Here is a 23,439-nt window from a genome sequence, read left to right as displayed (position 1 = left end):
CAATGTCTGACTCATAGCAGGAGGTCAGTAAATACATGCTCCATAAGCGAAATCCCAAGATGTGCACTGTTAATAATGCAGTCAGACTCTATGCCTGGCATTGGGTGGGTACAGGGGCGTCATCCACGCTTTTCTTTGCCTATGTCTCCTGCGCTACAGCGACGGCCCCAGCAGAACTCCCTGCTGGAACGTGGCAGTGCCCCACAAGTTCAAACTTGTTTGGCGTGAAAGGCCCAGATGCGGCTCAGCTGCACCTTTTAAAGAGAGAGGGTCCTAAGAAGAAGCTTGGTGGGGATTGATTTCGTGTGAAAGGTGATGGCGGCTTCAAGCGAGTAGAAGAGAACGGGAAGGTTTATCCTCCTAAACCCCTGGAGCCATTCAGCAGTGCAAGGGGCCAGGGGTCTGACCTCCCTGCCTCTAACAAAGGCTGAGATCACAGACTGTCAGAGGCTGCAGAAGGCTGTTTTGTCACGGAGGGAGGCTTGGTCAATGTCAGTCTTTGAAAGTGTCCCTTTTAACTTTAAGAATTGAAGATTTTCATAGAGATCAGTGGGTTAGAAACTGATTTCTCATTTGGGCTCACCTCTATATTTTTTGGCCTGTCTGCTGACGTTTTGGCCATTCTTCTTTTCATTAGCAGTTCTACCAAGGAGCAGGCGTGGGGAATTAAAGGAGTAGCAACTCTCATGAGGCAGTTTATCCGCTTTGCTAGAAGAAGAATGGAATTGGCTCTCAAGCCTGAAGTTAGGTTTGTAGGACCATTTCTCATTTTAATTGCCTCTTCCTGCCTCTGTGTTCACTGACTACCCAGCACCGGCAGGGGAGCGTTTTTTGGTGGTTCTTTTTGATTTCTATGCAAATGCTAATATTTGCAAAATAATTTAATAGAACTTGCTTTTATGGAGCTGAAAGCACTTAAGAAGGTTTTAGCTTTTATTTTAACTTTGCAGATAATCATATGTTGGCATTTTAGGTCTCTTATTCTCTGCCCAGTAGATAGGTGAGAAGCCTGGCTAATTTTTGCCTTCGTTCCAGGTCCTTTTGTTTAATAAGCCCTCATAGGCCAAACCACGGGTTTCTTCTCCATGAAGGACGGAAAGTGGCACGTGCAGTGTAGCACAAAGCATCCGGTGACCACGGTGTGGCCTTGACGGAGGGTGGGGTCCCTGGGGAAGGGTTCAGAGCAGGTTGGCTCACCAGAGAACACCCGCCCTCCCCCGCCCCCCCCCCCCCCCCCCCAGTCTTGCTGTCTGAGAACTGCTCTCCTGGGAGTCACAGCATTTCCCTTACAGGCCAGGTCAGCACTTTCTCTGTGCTGGAGTGATAGATGAGAGGGGCGAGGGGAGGGCTCTGGACACGTGTCTGAGGAAGCCTGGGCAGACTCGGTAGTTGGTTGGGTGGGAAGAGAGAAGGAAAAGTCTAGGGTGACGACCAGGTTTCTGTCTTTGCATGAATAGCTGATTCTGCAGAAAGATCGTGAGTCTGAAATTTTGTGTGTTTATTTTGAGGTGCTTCCAGAGCATCCCTGTAGAGATACCTGGAAGACAGTTGAAAATTCCTATCTGTGGTTTGGGAGCCATCACAACTGGATATATCAGCATGTAAAAGTGACCATTGGGACCACAGTGGAAGAACAAAACAGACCCCAGGGCAGAACCTTAGAGAAAGTCAGCATTTCACCTCAGGCCTGGGAAGCAGATCTAGGAAAATAACCCGAGAAAGTTCAGAGCGAGAAAGAGAACCTGGTGATACAGTGCTGTCACCATGTAACGTGTCACGGTGGGAGGTGGCAGCCAGTGGAAGGAGGTGGGGAAGGAGGGGGGCGAGGTCTGCAGAGGGAGACCGGGCTGTACCCGCAGGAGTGGTTTGCCTGGGAGATCTGGGGGGCCTGAGAGAGGAAGGGGATGGTATGGAGGCGGCAGGCAGGACCGCGCTTCGAGAGCGTGGGGTGGGAGGTGGCCTGCAAGCAGGGAGTAGAGCGATTTAAACAGGGCCCAGGTAGATGGCTTTTCTTGTCATTTTCTTCCCTTCCTCCATCTCTTTCTTTCTCTCGATGGGGAGACTTCAGCACATCTGTAGGCTTGAAGAACCATGGAAAGAGAGGGGCCGATTGGAGTGTCAAAGAGAGGACTTTTCCCGTAGTCGGTGCATCCCGCTTCAGAGATGCACGGTTCTGCTTTAGCTCTTCCAGGTGGCAGTGGAGGAATATTGATGACTTGGACAGTTGAGAAGGCGAGGTGGATCTGAGGTCTCACCAGACACAGTGGTGCATCAGCTCCCACAGACATAGTAAGGGTCGTGTAAAATTGCTAAAACAGTAAATGTAAAATCGTAAAAACAGTAGGAGCTTTCTGTGGCATCTTAGATACCCGTTTATGTTGGATCACTTAACTCTCCCCGCAGCCTCACCAGGTAGTGGCATCATCCCCTTTGAATTGATGAGAGGCTCAAAGCTTAGAGGAGTCTCACTACTTGTCTGAAGTTCCACGGCTAGGCCGTGCTGGGGGTCAGTTGAACGTGCCGCATCTGAGTCCCCTGCTGTCCTGTGGGCCGCTCTGTGCTCTTCCGTTCCCGCTGGGCCAGGAAGCTGCTTGTGTCACCAGACAGGCCCTGAATGCAAAACTGGGATTTCCATAGCCCTGTGCTGTATAGCTGTGTAGCACATGGCTCAGAGGGACACTTGATTTTGTCCTGACCAGGAGTAAGGGCCTGGGAAGGACGAGGATCCGGTTGTCCATCCATCGCCTGGCCGGTGGATGGGTCTCAGTGGGCCTCCCAATAGACCTGAGCAGGTGCCTCTTCCCCTCATCACTCTCTGCATTCCCCGAAGCAGTTGCAAGTTGGCGGATAAGACTGCACGAACGACCCGTTGGTGCCCTGATCCTAAAAGAGCCTTGTCTTGCCCAGGTGGGGGTGTTGGAAATAGATTTTATCAGGCAGGTTTCCCTAAGGGGGGACAGTGATGTATATACGTGGTGCTTGCAGGTAAATGCTGTGGAGGAGTCCATTTAGTTAAAGAAGCAGGAGCATCAGGGAAGTAATGGTAAGGGGAGATGCTTGAATGGCATTCACTTAAAAAAAAAAAAGAAAAGAAAAGTGATAGATTCCTGGGTTGCTTTTTGTTATTTTCTTCTTAAACAAGAACTATAAATCTGGGTGGACAGCAAAGAAAAGAAATCAGAGCAGCCTCATTTAGCAGAGACCCCTCTGACCCTGACGACCCCTGCCAGGTGACTTGGACGGTCCCTGCAGAGGCAGGACTCAGCCGCCCCAGGTTGGCTCTTTTCCTGGAGCATTTCCCAGCAGGCGGCTTGCCCCTCCCAGGCCTTCCAGGAAGCAGATGCTCCCAGGTGGGAGAGTCGTGGAGGAGGACTGCGGGGTGGGTGGGTGGGAGGGTGGTGGGGGAGCTGGAGCTCGATCGCACAGGGCTGGCCTGGCCCTAACCCTCCTCCTTGTCGCTGCAGCCTTTCCGCTGCGCCCATTGCCACTACTCATGCAACATCTCGGGCTCCCTGAAGCGGCACTACAACAGGAAACACCCCAACGAGGAGTACACCAACGTGGGCACCGGGGAGCTGGCGGCCGACGCACTCATCCAGCAAGGTAGGCGAGCAGGCCGCTCCTGTCCTGCCCGGCCGAGCCCCACGGGGTGGCGCTGCGTGCTCCTGCAGCGCCGCCCCGATCCCTGAACGGTCCTCAGCGTAACTGCTGTCCTCCGCCTCCTCCTTGCTGTTTATATCATGTTACTTATGCCAGGATTGGATTGCAGTGACCTTAATGGAACTCTTAAATGGACAAAGCGATAATTAACCCACAGATTTTACCACCCTTCCCATAGTGTTCATTTGTCAGTACAGTCGTCCCTCAGTATCTGCGAGGGATCAGCTCCGGGACCCTCACGGATACTGCAGTCCGTGGACGCTCAATCCCTCGTGTAAAATGGCAGAGAACAGTCAGCATTTGTATCTGCAGCCCCACGTTGGATGCGGAACCCGGGGGATGCGAAGGGCTGACTGTATTGCCTTCTGTCCTTGGTCCGTGCACACATTTCGCACAAATGAAAGTTCATGGCTTACTTAACAATGATTAACATGCACATTTTGTTTTCCTTTGGTGCACTGTCTTCCTACTTTAACCTCTGAGGGCTTTTCGCGATACAGTATCAAGTATTATTTAACTATGCTCCTGTTGTTATAGGGTTTCCAGATTTTTCTCTTATTGCAGTTGTAAATAATGCTGTACTGATCGCATTTATAGGTGGGATTCTTTAGATAATCCAAAGATGTTTATTGAGTGCCCAGATTACTTATGCATCTTGAAAAGGAAAAACTATTTAGAACATTTAAACTAAAGAGAATGGATGAAAGCCTCTAATGTCATTGAAAAGTTTGGCGGGGTTTTGCTCCTTTTTTTAATAAATAATCGCATTCCCACTTGAGAGGGTTTAGCTCACTTGCTGTTGCCACACAGAGAAATGCTGTTGTATTTATATCTGCGCTTCGGTAATTCAGCTGAAGAATGATTGCAGCGTGCCATGCGTCAGTTGCTACTCTTTCCTGAATCCTGTGACTCTTTGAAGCTGAAGACCATTTTAGAAACCTGCCCCCGTAAACAAAGCTGTGGGATTGTAAACTCGGCTGCAGCCGGGGCCGCTCCTAGTTTTCCGATGCAGCGTGAAGCTCCACTTGCTGTAATCGCCATGAAAGGCATCTTAATGTAAAACAAATGAATTGACGGTATCCTTCAGCACTTTCGGTGACAGGGCTGAGGTACAGAAATGGATGAGCGGCAGAAAAAACTCGGGATAATTTTAAGCCATCCATCTGGGGTAACGGGACCGTGGGCCTGGCGTTGGCTTGAATGGCAGTTTCACGGAGCTGGAGGGCAGGAAGGTGCGGTGCCATTTGGGCAAGTCACCCTCCTCTCCACCTGAGGCCCTGCACCTCAGGTGGGGTTCACAGCAGCCATCCCTTGTGATGGCGGGGAGAGTGAAACGAGAACACTTGAGTGTCTGGCACTCAATACATTTTCATTCCTTTCTTTTGTTTTTATGTTTTGTTTTGTTTTGTTTTTCTGAAAATATGCCAGTCCTTCTAGAGCTGGTGCATCATTTTTTTTTTTTTTTTTACGGTACGCGGGCCTCTCACTGTTGTGGCCTCTCCCGTTGCGGAGCACAGGCTCCGGACGCGCAGGCTCAGTGGCCATGGCTCACGGGCCCAGCCACTCCGCGGCATGTGGGATCTTCCCGGACCGGGGCACGAACCCGTGTCCCCTGCATCGGCAGGCGGACCCTCAACCACTGCGCCACCAGGGAAGCCCTGGTGCATCATTTTTGATGACTCCCCTGTCTAGGAATCACAGAGGAGAGGATAGATCGCCTTAGAGTCACAGTAAATAATTGGAGTAGCGGGCTAGCGATTCGTTTTAGCATCCTTCACACTCTTGGGTTGGATTGGCAGGAAATAGACGTTTACTGTGGCAGTTGGGACAGGCGTGGGGATCTGACTGATGACACTGTCATAGCTCCATGCTTCCAAACTTTCATCGTTGCCTTGCAGAAAATGTGCTGAGGTCAAGTTGCTTCATGCCCTAAGTTTTCACTTAACTTTCCAAGACTCTCTGTAATCAATTGGCATTCCCTGACAGGGTCTGGGTTTTATTTCTAATCTTTGCAGGGCTATTTTTGGCCTGTGTGTGTGTGTGTGTGTGTGTGTGTGTGTGTGTGTGTGTGTGTTTATTTAGTTTTCCTATGCCCCCCTTTAAGAGACATATTGTGGAAGGAAACAACTAAATGTCTCTTGGCTCATAGGAGACATTGTGCCATTGTGTGTTGGCGGGAAAACTGTCTCTGAAAGCAGAGAGCCAGTTGACTGTGAGTGCAGCTCAGAGATCTCAAGAGCACACAGCGCTCGCTGTGGAGAGTGAAGGAGACAGGGAGAAAGTGGAGCTGGATAAAATGACTGTCTTTGGAAATGATGAGGTGTTTGGTACCACTGGAATTTTTCATTTCCTTTTGATTAATTCCATGTAGTTCTCCCTATCCCCACTTGGTTTTATTTTCGTCTTCACATCACTCCTCAAAAGATATCTTTGTGGGACTTTATAATTTCTTGTTTTGAGATAGAGGAATATGTGTTAAAATGATGATGTGATAAAAAACCCACAAATAAAATGCAGTTTTATCAAAACGATGCTAGTCTCCTGAAACCAATGCAGGGACTCCTTGTCCATCAGCTGTGTTTAAACGGTGTCGCACTGTGACACAGGCAGAGCCATCAATTGCTGGGAAGGATTCTCCTGCCCCCATGCTCAGGGGTTTGGGGAGGGTGTCCGTGCACAGCACTGCAGGAGAGGCGGGAAGAAGGCCGAATAGGCTGAGGTTTCTGATGGAAGGCACATGGTGTTTTCCACAGAGTTTGGGTCATTTTCAGCGAGCTCTGGAATGGGGGCTGCTAGGGCATCCACTCGTGTTCTGTGAGTGTTTACCAGCTGGCTCTCCCGGGGCAGGGGGAAGGGAACCTGATTCGTAGCATTTGCCAATTTCTGTGCCGTGCATATTTCCGCCAGGGCCAATTTTAAGCTTCCAGTGTGAGGTCGCTGAGCTGGGAAGAGATGGTTCCAGCGGCCCCAGCACACCTCTGGTCCTGGGGGCACAGGTGCCGCTTCCAGCCGCATGCCAGCTGGGCCCCATCAGGAGGCAGCAGTCCCCTCGGGCTCCAGTGCTTTTTGGCAGTTAGACTTGTACTCAATGCTACTTAAGTGTTTTATTCCCTGCTTATGTTTTATGTACTTCTCATATTTTGAAAGCAGATCAGACAATCTCTTGTTTATTCTTCTCAGCCCATCACTTGTTCATTAATATGGATTCGAGGCGTTTTCCCACAAACTACACATTTTTCACATTGTATCGCTTCAGTGGGTCTGCCCCCTTTCCTCCTTTTAAAATGCCCCTGATGAAGCTAGCTCAGGAGCTGGTTCACTAAATCACAGGTTGTGAAAGGCATCCGATGCTTTGATGCTAAGTGTCACAAACTCTCAGCTCATTCCTGGAGCTCACGGTGGGCTAACGATGGGGCTTAGCGGGCTGGTCCTTTTCCGGTGACCTCAAGGCCCTCCTTCAAGTCGCCCCAGGCAGTTGGCACGAGCGGAGGGTTAGGAGCACAGACCGTGGAGGTGGGTCTGTGATCACTGTGGCCCCTGGACCAGTTACTTACCTTCTTTGAGCATCAGGTTGCAAAGATGAGATCTTATTCTTGAAGATTCCAGACCATGCCTGACATGTAACAAGTGCCTGATAAATGGTTCCAATTCCCTATCATGTTTATTCCCAAAGTCCTTCTTCATGGTGCACCTTGAGCCCCTCATGTGTCCCACACTGTGCAAGGCACTGGGCTGTGGTAGCATTGTTGCGCTTCCTGCCTGGGTTGGAGACAGAGGCTGGGCAGTGCCTCCGTGTTCTTATCCTCTAACAGAAAGTACACGTTCCTTTTAACAGGCCCCATGCTGCTCATGGGAGGAAAATCATCTGCTTCTCCTGGGTGGTGTGCCTTAACTCAGGCTCCCCGTTAGAGGGGATCATTGAGGAAGGGTAGGTAATTAAGATAAGATGTGAGGAAGCGGACCAGGAGAAGGCTTAGTTTTGTGGCATCTGCTAAGATCTTTGCGTTATTTTGAACAATTGTATTAGAAAAGTATAAATACGTGTACATCCGTACCTTAGATGTACTTGCACACCAGATTCAGGGAAAACAGTATAGAAGAAAATCCAGAAACTATCAGTTAACCCAAAGTCCTTTATTTGACTTTTGGACATTTTTATTTTAAAATTGTTTTTATTAGGGCCTAGATCCCATACATTATTGGCAGGTGCTTCCAGTGCTGTGATGCTACACTGTGTTGTTGGTTGTTATTTTATATGTTATCTTCTCTCTCACGAAGCCCTGTGGGGTTGGCGTCATCATTTCCATTTTAAAATGAGGAAGCGTAGGGAGGGAAAAGGACCGGCCCCGGCCACAAAGTGAGCCGGTGGTCAAGCCAGACCGGGGTCCTGATTCAGAGTCTGGCTTTCACCACCGGTGTGCTGGATCTCAGATGCCAAGATTCTGAGGAGTGTGTGAGGGGACCAGGAGGGATGGGGGAGACCTTGCTTAAGCTCCGTTTACCAGTTCCTCACTGGGGTTTGGAACGTCAGCCTGGCTTATAGTCAAATGCACTTGGTTTTTCCTCTGCAGTATTTCCCAAGTCCAATTTCGTATTTCACTTGTTAATAAAATCAAATTACTCTGTATCCACTTTCCTTTGATAATTAAGCTGCTTTTGGTCCAGTTACCCTTGAGTGCCTGTATTAGTTTCTTATTGCTGCTGTAATAAATGACCACAAACTTGGCGGTAGTTTAAAGCAACACGGATTTATGATCTTACCATTCTGAAGGTCAGGAGTCCAAGATGGGTCTCACAGGCTGAAGTCAAGTTTGCTAACAAGTCTGTATTCCTTCTGGAGTCTCTCGGGGAGGATCTGTTTTCTTGCCTTTTCCAGCTTCTAGACACTGCCCACATTCCTTGGCTCGTGCCCTGTCCTCCAAAGCCAGCAGTCTTTCTCAGGTTACGTCACTGGGATCTGCTCTCCCACTCCCCTCTTAGAAGGACCCTTGTGATTACATTAGGCCCATCCAGATAGTCCAGAATAATCCCCCATCTCAAGATCCTTACGTGAATCCTACCTTTGAGATCTCTTTTGCCATGGGAGGTCGCATAGTCACATGTTCCAGGGATTAGGATGTGAATATCTTTGGGGGGCCCATTGTTCTGCTGACCTCGCTGCCTTTTATAAGGATACAGGCTTTAGCATTTTTACCTTGGTAGAAGAGAAAACCAAGACCCAGAGAATTTAAGGAAGTGGTTCTGAGTCACGTGAGCAAGTGCCAAATTCAGGTCTTCTGACTGTCCAACCCGGTGTCCCCTGCCATTCTGGGAGTTATATTACTGAAAATGAAATGGAGTTTTCCATAATGTCAGCCACTGCAAAGGAGTGCAAATAGTTTAATGCTCAAAATTCCTCCAGAATATACTGCACCCCAAAAGAACAAAGGGCTCCATGATGGAATTTTAAAATTGCTCCTGAAATTCTATCCTCTGGCCTGGTTTGTCTTTCCTCAGGAGGAACTTGCGACTTGGCCGGTGGGGGGGATGTTTAGGGTTTTATGGTGCACACTTGATATCAATGCTGCAAGCAAATTCAGCAGGCCTCCCCGTGACCTTTACTGAGTGTGGCCTAAGCATTTAATGAATTGAAATGAAAATTAATATTTCCCAGCTTTAACGTCAATTAACTGGCGTAGTCACACCTTGGGTCTAGATTACATATTTCCCTTTGTTGTTCTTTAATTAAAGCCACCATGGCAAAGGTGGACGGACGTTTTAATTAATGTGGAGGCATTCTCATATTAATTTTAATTTAAACATAATATAAGGATGTTTTTCTCCCTAAATTAGTTTCTGTTAAAGAATAGCCCAGAAGGAACCTTCAATTTCATTTTAAAGCCTAAATTTAACCTTAGGTAGTTTGCTTGTGTTCATTGCCTCGTATTAAGTCTTTATAGAAGCAATGTCAGCTTAACCAAAAGAAAAGGTAGTGGTTCTCATACCTTGGAGGGTTTTAAAAGATGATTGTAGGAAAATATTTCATTTTAGATGATTAATAAGCAATAACAAAGAAGGTTAAAAAGTAAGTTTAATTATCCTCTGGGCAAGAAAGAGCAAGCCCACTTGATTTTGCCTAAAAAAAGAGTGCAGTGTATTTGAGTTTCAGAAAACAAGCATCTGTTTGAGCTGCCTTTTCTGTAGAATGTTCTGGAAGTTCAGAATTGGTGTCTGTTGCTGGTCTTTGCGCTGACTCTGGTCCCTGTCTCTGTTGGACCTGCTGTGCTCTCCTGTGCCCTCCCGGCGTGGGAGGCCGGAAGTTTAAGGGGCTGTGCTGTCGGCCACCTGGGTTGGCTTCCGTTCCTTCTCATGACTTTCTGGGGAATCGCCCACCACCTCAGGTGAGAGACAGGAAACCCCGGTTACAGAACGGTGCTCTCTGAGAGTCACTGACATGGAATTGATTCAGGAGAGCTAACACATCCCAGCTGCATCTAGGAGATACTTAAATTAGGTGATGTGTACCATGAGATTTGTCTAGTTCTTATATAATTTGTTGACACCTTGTCATGAGGACAGAATTCCTCTCCCTCCCTCCTTAGTGCCCCAGTGAGCAAGAAATAAATACTGACGCTGGGAGGGCACAGGGAAGCACAGCAGGTCCAGCAGAGACAGGGGACCGGGTCAGCAGACAGACTGACAACAGCAGCAGGTGTCCTGAGAAGAGAAGGAGCTTGAGGAATGCAAAAGACAGAGAAAGGCGAGGATGGGGGGGAAGGGGAGGGGACAAGCCTGGAGAGGGAGGCAGGGACCAGGCCACTGGGGTCACAGGCCACAGCAAGGAGCTGGGGTTTTATTCTGGGTGTGATGGGAAGGCAGTAGAGGGTCTTACACCTATGTGAGATGTAATTTTGTTTGAGTTTTTATTTGTGTGCTGGGTGTAGAGCAGACAAACAGTGGCTGCGGGGAGACCAGTAGGTGCCTGGTGGTCCCATCTCACTGCCCCGGCCAGCTGAGGGTGCCAGCACTTAGCCTGGCTCTGGCCTGCTAAATGTCTGGTAGATTTGGAGGCCTGATGCCGGGACTACAGTTAGCCTCCTGAGGGGCTAGAGTTTGCTTCTGGAAGCACAGCCTGTTAAATCCCTTTGCTGTACACCTGAAACTAACACAACATTGTAAATCAACTCTACTTCATATAAACAGACAAATAAATAAGTGATTTTTGTCCAGCTCCTAATTTAGTTGCTGCTTCTGATACAATTTTAGAAAGATAGTCTTTGTGTGACTTTGTGTGTCGGTTTTTTTGGTTTTTCTTTTTTTATCCTACAGTTTTATATTCTCTTAACGAAAGCATCCAGATACTTCCTGGACCATGTGTAAGATTTAATCAATTAAATAAATAGTGACATTTCAGGATGTGACCAGCTTTTTCATTTGTCCTTTGGCGGGATATTTACATGGGAATTTATATCACTGTCTCCCCTTCTGATGTGAAGGAGACTGAGAATCTGGCCCTTGGTCTTAGTGTTTTAGGATGAAGGAGATTGAGAAAAGCACCCATTGTCCTTCAGTTATTTTTTGCTTTCCAAATGATTTGTTATTTTCGAATAAAACATGGAAAAATCATTTAAGCTGTTCAGCCACTTGGCCAAGGGAATTATGTTACTCATCTTAATTCTCTCTGGCACCTAAAATATTACGTGTGTATTAGGCTCACTGCAAATTCTCATTTAATAAGCGAAAAGAAATGCATTAAGTTTTAAACCTTTGCCCTGAAAAACACATATACTGTTGCTATTCTGTTTAATATTAAGGTAAGCTTGGATTGAAAGTGAGTACTGGAGACAAAAAAGTACATCCCTTAGATTTGGAGCGTTTGAATGCAAGGCAGAATTCATGTGTTGTGAATGCTTCTTTTTACCTGTGTCTGTGCTTTCAGGTTGTTTGAAGTGTCCTGTGTGCAGCTTCGTCTATGGCACCAAATGGGAGTTCAACAGGCACTTGAAGAACAAGCATGGCCTGAAGTTGGTGGAGAACGAAGGAGATCCCAAGTGGGAGGTACTTTTAAAAGCATGGTATCGATTGTGCCTTTCCTAAACGCAGATGACAAACCAGGCAAGCCCAGTGCAGTTCCTCAGAGCAGTGGGTTTTCTGGTTGGGAAACTTGGAAATCTTTTCAAACGCTGTCTCATATCTGAGGGGTACCACTGGGTGAGAGCCAGGCCACGCATGTGACTTCTTACTCTGGGCTGCGTTTAGGCTGGTTTCTGAACGTCTGTGTTGGACTCGTCGATATTTTCACTTCTGTTATCACGAATTCAGAGTTTCAGAAGTGGCATCTGAAAGCAGAATGCACACAGGGCATATCCTGGCAGTCCTCACCCAGAGGGCAGGGCAGGGCCCATTTGCTGCTTCTAGGCCCTCCTGTCCTACCGGAGGCATGTGCTTCTACCCGTCACCTTTGTTTTCCCCTCAGGTGTTGGAACCAGTTTCCTGACTGAATTATATAAAAGCCAGTAGCTGTATTTTAAAAGCCAATAGTTGTTTCTCTTTTCAAGTACCAGGGGTCACACGAGATTGCAGTTTACCTTAGGCAGAGTATCTCAAACTGAGTCCTGCTAAAGTTATGACCCGGATAATTCTTCGTGGTAGAGGGCTGTGCTGTGCATTTTAGAATGTTTCGTAGTATCACTGACTTCTACCCACTAGGATCCATTCGCATACCCAGCTGTGAAAACCAGACTATCACAGACATTGCCAGTGTGCCCCAGGAGTCAAAGTCACCCCCAATTGAGAACCACTTCCTGAGAACTTTCTAGGGCATTAGAGTATCCAGTGGGCTTACTCCAGTTAAGAATAAGGGCTTTGAAACAAATCCAACACCCCATGAAAAACAATAATACATCATGACAATGTGAGAAGTGTTCCAGAATTCAGGGGAAGGGTTGTCCAGTAGGAGGGAATGTGTTAATGTGTCCATGTAGCCCATCATAATGAGAGGACTAGGGAGAAAAGTGAAATGATCATCTTCATAGATGCAGAAAAGGCATCTATGAAAATTTGACAAAATTCAGCATCCATTGATTAAAAACAGTCAATAAAGTAGAATTTGATGAATACATCTTTAAGATGAAAAGCAAAATGTATGTGTTTCAGCCCAAAAGCTGTCATCCTAGACTAGGGGGTTTCTTGTTAGAGTTGGGAACAGGATGAGGGTGCCCCAGGGGCTCTGGTTTTTAGCATCACGTGGGAGGCCTCAGCTGGTGTGTTGGACAAAGGCAGAGTAAATAGAGACATAAGAATCGAAGAGAAGAAATAAAGTATCTCTGTAGACACAGGATTATGTTTTTGAAAATCTACTACACACAATAAGCAGCAGATTAAAACATCAATATACAATAGTCAATGAGTTATCTATAGAGAGAACCTAGAGCAAAGGAACAGAGATTTAAAAAAAGAGATATTTTACAAATACGAGAAGAAAACATAAGTGAATTCATTTATAAATTGGGAGTGTGGAGAACTTTCCTAACTGTAACTCAAAATCCAGATTCAGTTAGGGAAAAGACTGAAAAAAAATTGACCACGTAAAAAAATTTTAAAACTACTATGTAAAAGAACTCAAGAAGTAGAGGGGCAAATGCCAAAAAAATATTTTCAGTCATATCTTAGAAAAAAGGGTGAATATCTTTACATTATAAAAGGCTTCTAGAAATACTGATGAAAAAGATCGACAGCCCAATGGGCGAAAGATAAGAAAGGTTCATAGAAAAAGAAATGCAAATGACCTTGAATATCTGAAAGCACGATCAACCTCCCACATAATAAATGTAAGTAAAACTTGACAGAGATAGAATTTCTTACCTAGTAGACTGGCAAGAATCCAAAAGTTTTGACATCATCTCTGCTGGAGAGGCTGAAGGGAAATATGCACTCTCATGCATTGCTGGTGGGAATGCAAAACGATGTGACCTTTATGAAGGGGAATTTAGCAGTATCTACTAAAATTACATATGTGTTTCTTTTTCCATTAACTAGACGATCCCACCGTTAGAAAATTATCCCAAAGTTATACTGACAAAAATGAGGAAAGGTGGGGCTTCCCTGGTGGCGCAGTGGTTGAGAGTCCGCCTGCCGATGCAGGGGACACGGGTTCATGCCCCGGTCCGGGAAGATCCCACATGCCACAGAACAGCTAGGCCCGTGAGCCATGGCCGCTGAGCCTGCGCGTCCAGAGCCTGTGCTCCGCAGCGGGAGAGGCCACAACAGTGAGAGGCCCGCATACTGGGGAAAAAAAAAAAAAAATGAGGAAAGGTGATTGCACAAGGCTATTTATTGCAGCACTGTTATATATAACATGTAGATAGATTTTGTGTGTGTGTGTGTGTGTGTGTGTGTGTGTGTGTGTGTGTGTGTGTGCATACACCAATAGATTGATGTAGAAATAGTTCCAGATATATGTGTATACGTGGTTAGTATACATACATGTATTTCTTAGCTTTTCGTGCTTAGAGGGCTTAGAAGCAGTGACATGCCGCTGGCAATGAGTACACCTAGAATCCAGATCTTGGATTCTCAGGATAATCCAACAAAAGGAACCAGAGTCCCTTTGAAAAGTGGTTGATTCCAGGGCTGAGGCAGAAATTATGTAAGTTGACCCTGGAGCATTTTGCAGTACTAGAAAGTAACAACGTGCTCCACAAAAATAAGATGGAGGCATGCCGAAAGGACACACGAGACAAACCAAAGAGTTCCTAATGGGCCAGAGCTGGAACAATTTGAGTAACAAAGTAACTCATGATGGTGTTGGACTAAAACTGAAAGAATAGAATAAATATCTCTGCATTCATACTGACATAAATAAATGATTGAATAAATGGTGGAGAAGGAACAGTTCTTCCCCGCAGAAGAATGCTGATTAATAAATGTAGAAAGAATGAGGGAAATAGAAAATCACCATTGGAACACCACAGTAATAATTGCAGCAGGCAAGATCCATTGATGAATGCTAGAAATAGTAGACAGAAGTTTAAGGAGAAATACAGTATTTATGTAGCCTCAAAGTATCTCCCCCTAAATAATTATTAATTATAGAGGGAAAAGTAGTAACTTTACAGTGGAGACACCTGGCAGGCACCACCTTAACCACGTGATCGAGGTCAGCATCCTCAGTAGTAAGACGTAGTGACTTCATGTACCCCCTGATACGATGTGATCAGAAGGGCAGTCACCTCGTGGTGCTCTTCAAAACATCCTCAGCCTCCACCTGATCATGGGAGACCATCCGACGTATCCAGCTGATGTGATGATGTGGATGGCCAGATGCCTGACCAGTTCTCTTCAGGAGTGTCTGAAGAACTGTCAGAGGTTGGAGGAGACTTTGGAGTTGTGACTGCTCAATGCACTGTGGGGTCCTCAGAAAAAGGATGCCAGTGGAAAAGCCAGTGGAATCTGGTATTGTACCAATGTTGATATCTTAGTTCGATCATTGTACCATGGTTACAGCAGATGTCAGTATTAGGGGAAGTGGGATGAAGGCTATGTGGGAAGTCTCTGTATTTTTTTTGGAACTCTTTTGTAAATCTAAAATTATTTCAAAATAAAAGTTATAAAAAGGGAGGAAAGCACAGGTAGAAAAGGCAGGGAGATAAGATGGAGAGGGTAGGAGAGAAGCTAAACTTGTCTTAGCAGAGACCGACTGTGCAGATTTGACTCTGGAACTCTGATATAAATATAAGAAATACATTTCTTATGTAATAATAAAAACAAAATTACACTTTAAAAAGCAAACCCTAACCCTAAAAATTGAGAATAGAATGAAATAAAGTATCTGAACTATATATCAAAACGATGGCAGAACTACATAGAGAAGGACTATTTCAAGAGACTTTAAGATAGAAATTTGATTGTTCCTCCCTAGTGGGATATAACCTAAGGGCAAAAAGAACTGCAAAAAAAGTCCTGTTTTCAGTTATTCCACCGTCAGTGGTAGGGTTGATATTGTTACTCCAAGGCTGTTGTTAGTGTTTACAGACTGGAGTGAAGCACATCAAGTGTGTTTAAATCCATGAGTTTATAATGATACTGGGAGAAAAATCCTTAGTCACCTTTGTAGGATATTAGGGAATCGACTCTATTTTGATAAATAAAACTCTGTTTTGGTAAATAAAGGCTCAGAATCAAACAGTTTTTCTACCTCATCTAAATAAACTATATCTCAGGGTAACCGAATGTTTGTGAAGAGACGTTTTTTTATAGAAGTACTCCAGCTAACAAATGAAGATTTACAGTATTGCCGTTTTGCAACCCTCCACTGATGTCATGCCATCATGGCAAAAACAGAGACACTCAGACATAGTGTCTCCTGATGGAAGGACACTGTGTTAACCCGTGGAGCCTTCTTGCCAGAAAGGGAACTGATACCTAATTAAGCTTCTGCGTCTGACTTCCAGTTTACAGGAAATACCGTGGACAAGGGAACATATTCAATGATTCCATGTTGGTGCAGTCAGCAAAACCCAGACTGTTGGAAACGCTGAAGGCAAACGACCACTTTTCCCAACAAAACTATAAGCAGGGGAGAAAGAGTGGAGGGAGAGCCTATAAATACAAGTCTTATGAGACTTTTATCAGTCAGTTCTAATATGTGGATTTCAATAACTTACTTAAATATGATTTGTAGAACAAGTTGTGAAAAAATGAGGTAATTGGGGAAATTAGAACACCATTTAGATATGTGAAGATACTAAGGAACTACTGTTAAGTGTGGTTTTTTTTGTTTGTTTTTTCTTTTTGTGGTATGTGGGCCTCTCACTGCTGTGGCCTCTCCCGCTGCGGAGCACAGGCTCCGGACGCGCAAGCTCAGCGGCCATGGCTTACGGGCCCAGCCGCTCCGCGGCATGTGGGATCTTCTTGGACCGGGGCACGAACCCGTGTCCCCTGCATCGGCAGGCGGACTCTCAGCCACTGTGCCACCAGGGAAGCCCTATTAAGTGTTTTGAGTGTGACGGTGGTGTTGTAGTTATGGTTTGAAAGAGTTTTACCTTTTACAGATACATTCTAAAATATTTATAGATAAATTGATATGACATCCACATTTGCTTCAAAATCAAAGGACAGTTGTGTGGAGTGCATGGGGAGATAGGCAAAACAGGACTGGCCATGAGGTGATGATTGTTGAGATTGGGTGATGTGTACACGGAAGTTCACCTCTCTGTCTTGTGTATGTTTGACATTTTCTATAAGAAAATTTAAGGAGTATGTTAAAGCACTGTCTATAAAACGCCGGGGTTACTGTCCAGTCCCCAGTAGGCCTACAGTAAATGGCATGGTTATTGGAGGTGGTGGTGCCACCAGCATCAACGTCACATCCTCATCTGTGGGAAACAGTCAGCCCTCTGGTGTTCCAAGCTCATACTTGCAAGGATTTGCTCTCTGTTACACATAGACATGGGAATGCCAGTTCCTGATGTAGAGCACCATCTCTCCTGGCCAGCTGGTGCTTTCGTTAGTGCAGTCATGGCGCTCTCCTCTGGAGGTCTCACTCCTTACAGATCCTGACACCTTCAGCAGAACTGTGACTCAATAAAAATAGCTGACACCAAGCCACGCACTGGACTCCAGAAGTGAGACAGTAGAGCAGCTAAGAAGCTGGGCAGGGGGTGGTCCCCGTGTGACGACAAGCTGCCTGTTAACAGCAGCTGGGCTGTTGCCAGCCTCCCAGGAATGCCCTGTAAAGCATTGTCCTTCCCACAGATGGTTATTACAAAGAGTACCCCAAAGAGGGGAAGCCAGTCCATGCCCATCCTGTTCATCGCAGGCTAAGCCATTCCTCGGATCCAGTCAGTGTTGGCCACTGTGCTGCTTAATGGTACTTAAAAGGAAATATGCTTCTGTTTGTTCATTTATGCATTCATCAGACATTTATTGGGTGTCTACTAAATGTCAGGCTGGAAATGCCTAAATGAACTTGACCACTTGGCTGTAAAAGAATAATCCCATTCTATTCTGAACCTGTGTGAGTAACTGATAAGTGCTTGTAGAGAGTGATCGCTTTGGCTCCTATAAATTGTATGTAAAATCCCCTTTTTGTTCTTCTTTATTGGTGACATCCATGTTTCCTGCCTTGCAGTTCCAGAAGGAGGTGATTATCAATATCTAGTTCTTGTGAAAATTCCATCCCACCTCTTCTCTCCTTAGGTATAAGATACCTGTGACTGTCTCTTTAGCTTCTCGTACTCTCATGAGTCCTGATTTTGCACAGCTGTATTTTCTCTGGTCAGTTGTATTTCTCATATCCTTCCTATAATCAGAGCAGCATGAGTAGCTAAGATTTGCCGAGATCTCGCTCTGTGCCGGGACCCGTGCTCGAAGCTTGCCGAGTGTTATGTGATTACCCGTCCTCTCCTCCCTTCCACCGTCACCACTGCTGTGCCTTCCTCTCGGCCTTCCTCACGGCAGGAGGCCCGGGCACAGGGGAGATAAGGGCAGTGTTGGTGGCCATGGGAAGAGCAGAGGAGACAGCAGAAGAGCACACACGAGAACCTCTGAGCGTGTGTCATCTCTAGTTATGAACAGCATACTCTGTTCCCTACGGCAAGAACGTGTTGCAGGAAGCTTTCCACCGACGCTGGTTTTAAAAAGTCTCGGCACTTGCAAAGAGAAGTTTTGTCTTTGGGAAGTAGGTTTTTACTGGAGCACTGATTTCTCAGGGGTGCCTGCTTAATGAGCTGCTGCAAAAGCATTGCTTATGTGCATTTGTTTTGTCTTAATCCATTATCCTGGGACTTCTGGGTAATAGGTGATCTTCTAGAAGGTCACATGGATGATGCTGTGTTTTTATTTAGCCAGCAACAGAAACTCCGGAGGAGCCCTCCACCCAGTACCTGCATATCACCGAAGCCGAAGAGGACGTCCAGGGCACACAGGCAGCGGTGGCTGCCCTCCAGGACCTGAGATACACCTCAGACAGTGGTGAGAGCGTGCCCCCCGCCTCCCTCTGACACCTCAGAACTGGTCTTTGATAGACACGCTGAATGAATGACTTTACGGATGAATTAGGTCTGCCAGTTGCTCTCCTTCCACTGCATTCTGACCACTGGAGCGGTCCCATTGTCAGGCTTGGAGGTGGAGCTCTCCTGCAGTGTTCTAGAACAGGGCCCCAGCCAACGTGGTGCCGCCTGACGGGGTTGCCGGGTGTTCACACGTAGGATCACCTCTCAGAGCAGGGAGAAGCAGGTCCTATTGCCCTCACTTCACAGATGCGGAAGGTTGCCTCCTTGTGACGGCTGGCTGAGGATCGTCCACTTGTTGGGTGTTGGAGCTGGTCTTGGAATCGAGGTCTCCTGACTTCTCCTGACTTCTTGTTGGGACTGCCCACTTCCCAGTTCTTCTGAAAAGCCCCAAGTCAGGATTTTTATGTCAAATGTCATCAGTTTCAAATGTTCGATCAATTTGAAAAAATAAACCACTGTGCCAGCCTAGTGGCAACTGGGGCATTGTGCTTAGAAAACATTTCCTTGATGCTCTTTTCCAAACAGGAAAGGAGTACGAGTTAATATAATGTACCACAGCCCTCGGGGTATTTGGGGGACAGAGGTCAAGCAAGTGGGATTAGAGGAAGCATAAGTGAAGTCAGCTGGTGATGGGAGACAGGAAATTGCCATTTCATCCAGCTCTTACATCCCTAAACCCCAGGTTGTAAGAAGGGTATGCAGAAAACCCCTTGGGGCCGGTCACTTTGGGGAAGATTCATTGCCGGTGCTGTGCTCACCGGGGGATTCGGGAGACAGCTCTGCAGCCTGTGAGAGAAGCAGGCTCTGCAGATGGGGCGTCAAGGTGCCGGCTCTTGGTGCGGTTCCCAGAGCTGACGCCATGTCTCAGTGCATGTTTCCTTCCTCATGTCCAGTGACTTCAGTGATTGCTCAAGCCCTGCCAGGACAGCCTGTCCATCTTCATCCCCACCAGCGCTCACTCACTCACTCCTTCAGCCCTCGGCATCTCCTCCTGGCTCTTAGGAAACACGGCAGACTCTGCAGCTCGGCATTCGGGCCACCTGCTCTAGGCCCTGGCCTCCCTGCGCTGCATCTCTGGCCACCTTGGAGCCGTGCCCTCCTGGGCCAGACTCTGCCGTTCTCGGCGTGAGCTGTGTTTCTCACCCACACGCTCCTGTGCCCTCTGGGGCCTGGTCTGTTCCCCTCCCCGCACAGCACTTTTTCTGGCGAACACATCTTCGTCTTCAGTATTCAGATGGTGTGTCATCTCCCGGGAGCCCGCCTGACTTTCCCACAGAGCTCCCTAGTTGCCCCCCTGATATGGAACCGACCAGGGGCTGTATGATTTGATTACGGTCTGTCTCAGTCACCTGTGAGCCCGGAAGGGGTGGGGGGAGGCAGCGTTAGATCTTTGTCTGTATCCCAGCTGTCCCCAGCCTTTCTGGCACCAGGGACCATTTCTGTGGAAGACAGTTTTTCCAAGGATGGAGGGAGGGGATGCTTTCAGGATGATTCAAGCGCATTACATTTATTGTGAACTTTATTTCGATTACTGTTACATCAGCTCCACCTCAGATCATCAGGCATTAGATCCCGGGGGTTGGGGACCCCTGCTGTATCCCACTGGGAACCATGTTCCTGGCTGACAGTTTGGGCTTGATAAATGGTCATCGAGGGAGTAAATGGATGAGGAATTAAAATCTTATTTCAGTACATTTTTTAAGGTCAGTATTTTGTTTAGTGTTTAGATGTTTAGAGTGGTTGGCTGCAAGGCAGAGTTGAAACCCGCCCCCCTGCTGAAGGAGAGTGTGTGTGTAGGTGTGAATAGGTGTGTGTAGGGGATGCTAGGCTGGTGCATGGTGAACAGGTGCTAATGTCATTGCCTCAGTCGTATGCCATGTCCTACCCTCTGTGTAGAACACGTTGAATTCCCTTCCCTCATCACTTACTGATTTGCATTGGAACGTGGCCTGCAGAAAGTCGTCCAGGAGTATGTAGACGTTGGTGGAGACTTCATGATATTATGCTAGCCTGGAGATCAATCAGGTAGTAGTTTCCCTCTTAGTGAAGTAATGATCAGGGTCAGAGTGCTGTGTTCCAGAGAGTCACAGATGGCCAAGCAGATGGTGAGAGCTGAGTGAGAGGGTACACTCAGTAGCTGCCCTGATGATATGGATTACAGTCTTTTGAGATGATTAAAAGAGAATCCTCAGCTTACATTAATTTAGAATTCTAAAGCCCACTGGTTTGATGACTGAGCACCCTTTGGTGCTCTGCCGTATCCTGTGTAATGTGTCTGGCACACGCTCACTGAGCACCTCCCATGCCTGTGCTCAAGGAGAACCAGCTCTGTGGTTTGGCGTCATAGCTGGTGCTTCTCAGGAGTTTCTGTTTTGAGAGGCAGTCCTGTATCAACAAGTTTGGATTCAGAACATCTGGGCTTGAGCCCTGGCTTTGTGACATAACTGACCCAAGGGCCTAAGACAGTCCTCTTCCATTTTTTTGCAGTGAGGTGACTGATCTATAAAGTGGGGATAATAGTGTCACAATGTCGTCCCCTCGCAGGTTGTTTGGAGTTTTGAGATGTTCTTATAGAGACTGCATTGTTGGCTGTGAAGTACCATGCACATTATTTCTGTGGTCAAAATGAGCACTTACTGGGAACCCGTGCATCCCTGGACCAGGCGCCGCACAAGAATGGCCTCTGCTAAGGGCTGCTTTTGCGTTCAGTGACCTTCACCACCCACGGCCTTACCGGTCTCCTGTTTGCTTCTTCCTGGCAAGGTGACCGACTTGACCCCACGGCTGTAAACATCCTCCAGCAGATCATCGAGCTGGGCACCGAGACCCACGACGCCACTGCCGTTGCCTCGGTGGTTGCCATGGCGCCCGGGACGGTGACTGTCGTGAAGCAGGTAGGACCTTGCCCTCCCCGTTAAATACTGTCTCCTTGCGCTGACACACACCCTCTCTCTCCCCTGCCCCCTTAGGTTTTCAGGGCTTTAACCTGTCTAAGGTGGAATTTGGAATGAAATCGGTCTAGTCTCATGCGGTTTCTTCTTATTATCATGGGATTGTATCTGCGGTAGCGCCATATGTGAGGCTGTGTTGTAGGGGAAAGGTGTAGTATATTTCAAAAAGTTCTGGAAACTTGATTCATTTCCTTTCAATGAAAGGCATCCCAGAGTGAAACGAGCGTGATATGGATGCATTTGGACGCATCTATGGTCAAAAGCAGCCTCGGTCCCTAAGGCCGGAGTCTGTGGAGCAGGGCCACTGGGGGGACAGCCAGGGAGGCCAGGAGGGACTGGCCTCTTAAGTGTTAAACATCATCAGACGGAATCAGCGCAGGATGACTGAACTAGACTGATAGGAAGAAGCTGGCCAGTGTTTGAATAAGGGTTACTCTAGTTAATTGTCATACTGTTTGGTTCATTTCCTCTCCTTCTAACCTCAGGGGAGACTTTGCCATCTGTTAGGATGCGGCGTGTGTGATAATCAGATCATCCTTTGTATCTGTCTGTACCTCTCTCTCTACTCTCTCCTGCTTCACTGTACACAAGATTTGAGCTGGCTTAACACAAATACTTAAAAAAGCAAAAACAACAGAAAGCACATCAGAACCAGGGCAGACCCCGGGTGTGTGGTTTAGAATCAAACTTCACGTTCATGGAGAGGTTGAATTGCAGAGCACAGAGTTTTACACGGTTATCCATCTTTCAGTGATTCACTCAGGAAGCGTGTAGTTAAGTGCCCGCAGTGTTCTCATTGCTGGGGTTCCAGGAGAGAACCGATGTTTGCCATCAAAGTGGTTGCTTTCCTGGGAAAAAGCTAAGTAAGACAGAAAGGCTGTCAAATGGTGAACAGGAGCAGTGGAAAAAAGTAAAACAAGAAAGGGGGAGGGGCGTGGGCCGAGGAGCCGGGGTGTTGGGGACTGTTTTATGAAGGGCTGCTGGGGCAGCTGTCTGACATCTGCTCACAGACCTGGGAGAGGTGGGCGTTACTAGAATGATCCCAGTTCTGCTGTACACTTGGTTCCGAATCTGAAAACAAAAAACAAGAAGGAAGCGTGAAGCACTTAACAGCGGAAGAGGTAAGTTTTTCTTGGCAAGTAACTAATAATCTCTTAATTCGGCTCTCGCATCCCTGAGTGACGTGTCCCCCGCGACCTGCCTTTGATGACTCGGTGGACTTCCCAGGGCTGTCTCCATGACCGTCCCCCAGGTGTGCCCGGGCCACAGCACAAAGCATGAAATTCAGGCTGAGCAGTTCGCGGGGGAATTAGTACATATGCTGGTTCACCTCTGGATTTCTGGATCCACAGACAAGACTTGGCGCCTCTAGATGAACGTTTGGACCGCGTGGTCTGGAAACCCTCCTCCATTAGTATGCTTTCTGTCAACGAGACCCTGGACAGAAGTCAGGACAGTAGGAGTTTGATGTTTCAGGCTGCAGGGCCCTGGTGTTCTGCACTGTTTGGGAACAGACTCATACACCTCTAGGCCAGACACTCTTGCAGCTTTTCTTTGTATTTATTAGACTGCAATCTTCAGATTGTCTTGTAAATCTCTTCTGAAACTCCTCGTTTACATCACGGCATGTGGAGTCCTGAGCTAGACCCGGCACTTCAAGAAGGGTATAGGAGAACTTTGGATGTTTCGTACACGCCAAATCCTTTAGAGAATTGTAGGGAGGCGCCACTGATTGTGACTTGTATCTTCCTTCTAGGAAGTGGATTGATTTGCTGTTACTTAGAGACGTGATTTATTGCACGTCGCAGGCGATGCGGTGATACATGAGGTTGCGG

General features: G+C 47.1%; 1 protein-coding gene across 2 annotated transcripts in view; it reads left to right on the top strand.

Annotated features, from left to right (window-relative positions):
* The window catches only part of ZFAT (zinc finger and AT-hook domain containing), a 191,110-nt gene that overhangs the window by 141,337 nt on the left and 26,334 nt on the right, over positions 1 to 23,439 (top strand). For both annotated transcript variants that reach the window (XM_027132528.1, XM_027132527.1), the window contains 4 exons: positions 3,465 to 3,603; positions 11,579 to 11,697; positions 18,486 to 18,612; positions 21,417 to 21,547. In XM_027132528.1, the coding sequence (XP_026988329.1) occupies positions 3,465 to 3,603; positions 11,579 to 11,697; positions 18,486 to 18,612; positions 21,417 to 21,547 (516 nt within the window). The remainder of the gene's footprint in view (positions 1 to 3,464; positions 3,604 to 11,578; positions 11,698 to 18,485; positions 18,613 to 21,416; positions 21,548 to 23,439) is intronic.

This window comes from Aethalodelphis obliquidens, unplaced genomic scaffold (assembly GCF_003676395.1).
Source record: "Aethalodelphis obliquidens isolate GAN/ISIS:26980383/991018 unplaced genomic scaffold, ASM367639v1 scaffold41, whole genome shotgun sequence".
In the NCBI taxonomy this organism is placed as follows: Eukaryota; Metazoa; Chordata; class Mammalia; order Artiodactyla; family Delphinidae; genus Aethalodelphis; species Aethalodelphis obliquidens.
The sequence above is the reverse complement of the archived record's forward strand: the minus strand, read 5'-3'. Positions and strand labels throughout refer to the sequence as shown.